A 1,772-nucleotide genomic window follows, 5' to 3' on the forward strand; every position below is an offset into this window, starting at 1 on the left:
TGAGCCATACTCAAGTAGAGTATGATGTAACCAAAGCTGCAGAAGAGTGTAGTTGCGATCCAAACGTTGCGGGCGAAAGGCAGGACGAAGAGATTGCTGACGTACGACAGAGGCGGCCTCCGAAAAACGAATCTTACCCTGAATCAGGAAAAATTCGCTGTAGTTTGAAAAAAGGAATGCTGTTTGGCAAGAGGATTAAACAGGTAAGATGATAATTTTTTATCTCATAATTGTCGTACCTACTCGGTGTGTATAGATTGATGTAACTGATAACTCCAATGCGATGCTCAGTGATGAACATGCCAGTCCCACCCAAATCTATTTCATCCCTAATGAGTCCAGCAACTATTCCATCCCACGTTCCATTCGGTGACTTATACCCCCAACTCGGTGTGAAAGTGAAGTTCACCCTGAATCTCAGCAGCTTCTCAACTCCTTTGACCAATCGATATAAGAAAGAATGAATCATAACGAAACTTACGTGGTGTTCATGCGAGCCGCCAACAGCTTGGTGAAGGCATAGCCAACTTTGGAAACAGCATCCACTCTTTTTTCCTGGCAGTCTTCCCAATGATTCATCGTATTCGGATGTGTGATCTGTAATACATAATCAGCGGAGATCATATATTGCCAATTTTGAGAGATTGTTGAACTTACCACCGCAGCTGCTCTCAACGGCAGCTGCATGATATTTGTTCTTCTCCTTGATGATTCGTCATTATTTTGAAGCTGAATGCCCTTTTCCTGGTTCCACATCCCTCGGTCTTCAAATGTCAAGTCAGCGATGAGATTCGGACGATATATTGATAGTAATTTTACAGCAGTGTCTTCGATTCTCAGGGCTATGGTTACTTCGCTGTCGGGGAAGATACTAAGATTACCGAATATGTTTTTTAGATGGGTCTCATTGATTGAGGTTCTTGATAATCGAGAATCTTGGAGCATCAACCATTTTCCGGGGGCACTAAACATCCCTTTTTCATTCACCTGAACACATCAGAATTGATCGGTCATAGAATTTCTTCTCAAATCTTCAAGACCACTACCTCAATAAGCAACTCGTGAGATGCAGAACAGTCCAAATCAAATACGTAAAAATTAGTGTGGCTCAACTCGAAATCATTTAAAGTCAGAAAATAGTCCTTCGAAAGCATGAGTATAGTGTGCAGCTTATAATTTTTAGAAAGGAATTCTGAAAAATTGTTAAGATCATCTGAAACAGAAATCCGACAAGCCAAGTCTTTAGTAGTTAATCAACGCGGGGTCATATCATCATCACCTGTAGTTGAGCACAGAAACGCAGTCACACTGAATCTAGCGTGATACATCGTGTTGGTCACATCAAGAATTAAATTCCTAACAATTTCATCAATTTCGTGGCTCTCACCGTATCCGACATTGCAGATGAGAATGTACAACACTCCCGCTACCACCATCTTCATGATATTCCTTCTTGCCTTAATGTTCATCTCCGTATATTAGTTTGTCGATTCGTTTCGTCCGAATATCGTCTCGATGTGATTGACCGCAGAGTTGTCGCAGACGGATTCAAACATCAAAAGCTAAAGCAGCAAGATTATGAAGCTTGCAACTAACAATCAAAGTTCTCTAAAATTCCAGCACGACATGTCTGTCGAGAACGTAGGATTATCGATAATGACGGCTTCTGAACTTTGTAATATTGATTTCCTGTGTCGGCAAAGAGAGAGATACTCTGTTTTCTATCTAATAATCATTTGCATGCTTCATGATTATGTCAGTTAATTCCATGA

General features: G+C 40.9%; 1 protein-coding gene across 1 annotated transcript; it reads right to left on the reverse strand.

Annotated features, from left to right (window-relative positions):
• Positions 1 to 10: 10 nt before the first annotated feature.
• LOC105273081 (uncharacterized) lies at positions 11 to 1,635 on the reverse strand (the record flags this gene model as incomplete). Its single annotated transcript, XM_011315316.1, has 6 exons — positions 1,280 to 1,635; positions 1,047 to 1,213; positions 658 to 987; positions 482 to 597; positions 240 to 410; positions 11 to 138 (listed from the first exon to the last, which is right to left on the reverse strand). Coding segments are annotated over exons 1-6 (1,102 nt in total), but the record flags the coding sequence as incomplete, so codon positions are not given.
• Positions 1,636 to 1,772: the final 137 nt, after the last annotated feature.

The sequence above is a fragment of the Fopius arisanus genome, unplaced genomic scaffold (assembly GCF_000806365.1).
Source record: "Fopius arisanus strain USDA-PBARC FA_bdor unplaced genomic scaffold, ASM80636v1 scaffold00840, whole genome shotgun sequence".
Classification (NCBI taxonomy): domain Eukaryota; kingdom Metazoa; phylum Arthropoda; class Insecta; order Hymenoptera; family Braconidae; genus Fopius; species Fopius arisanus.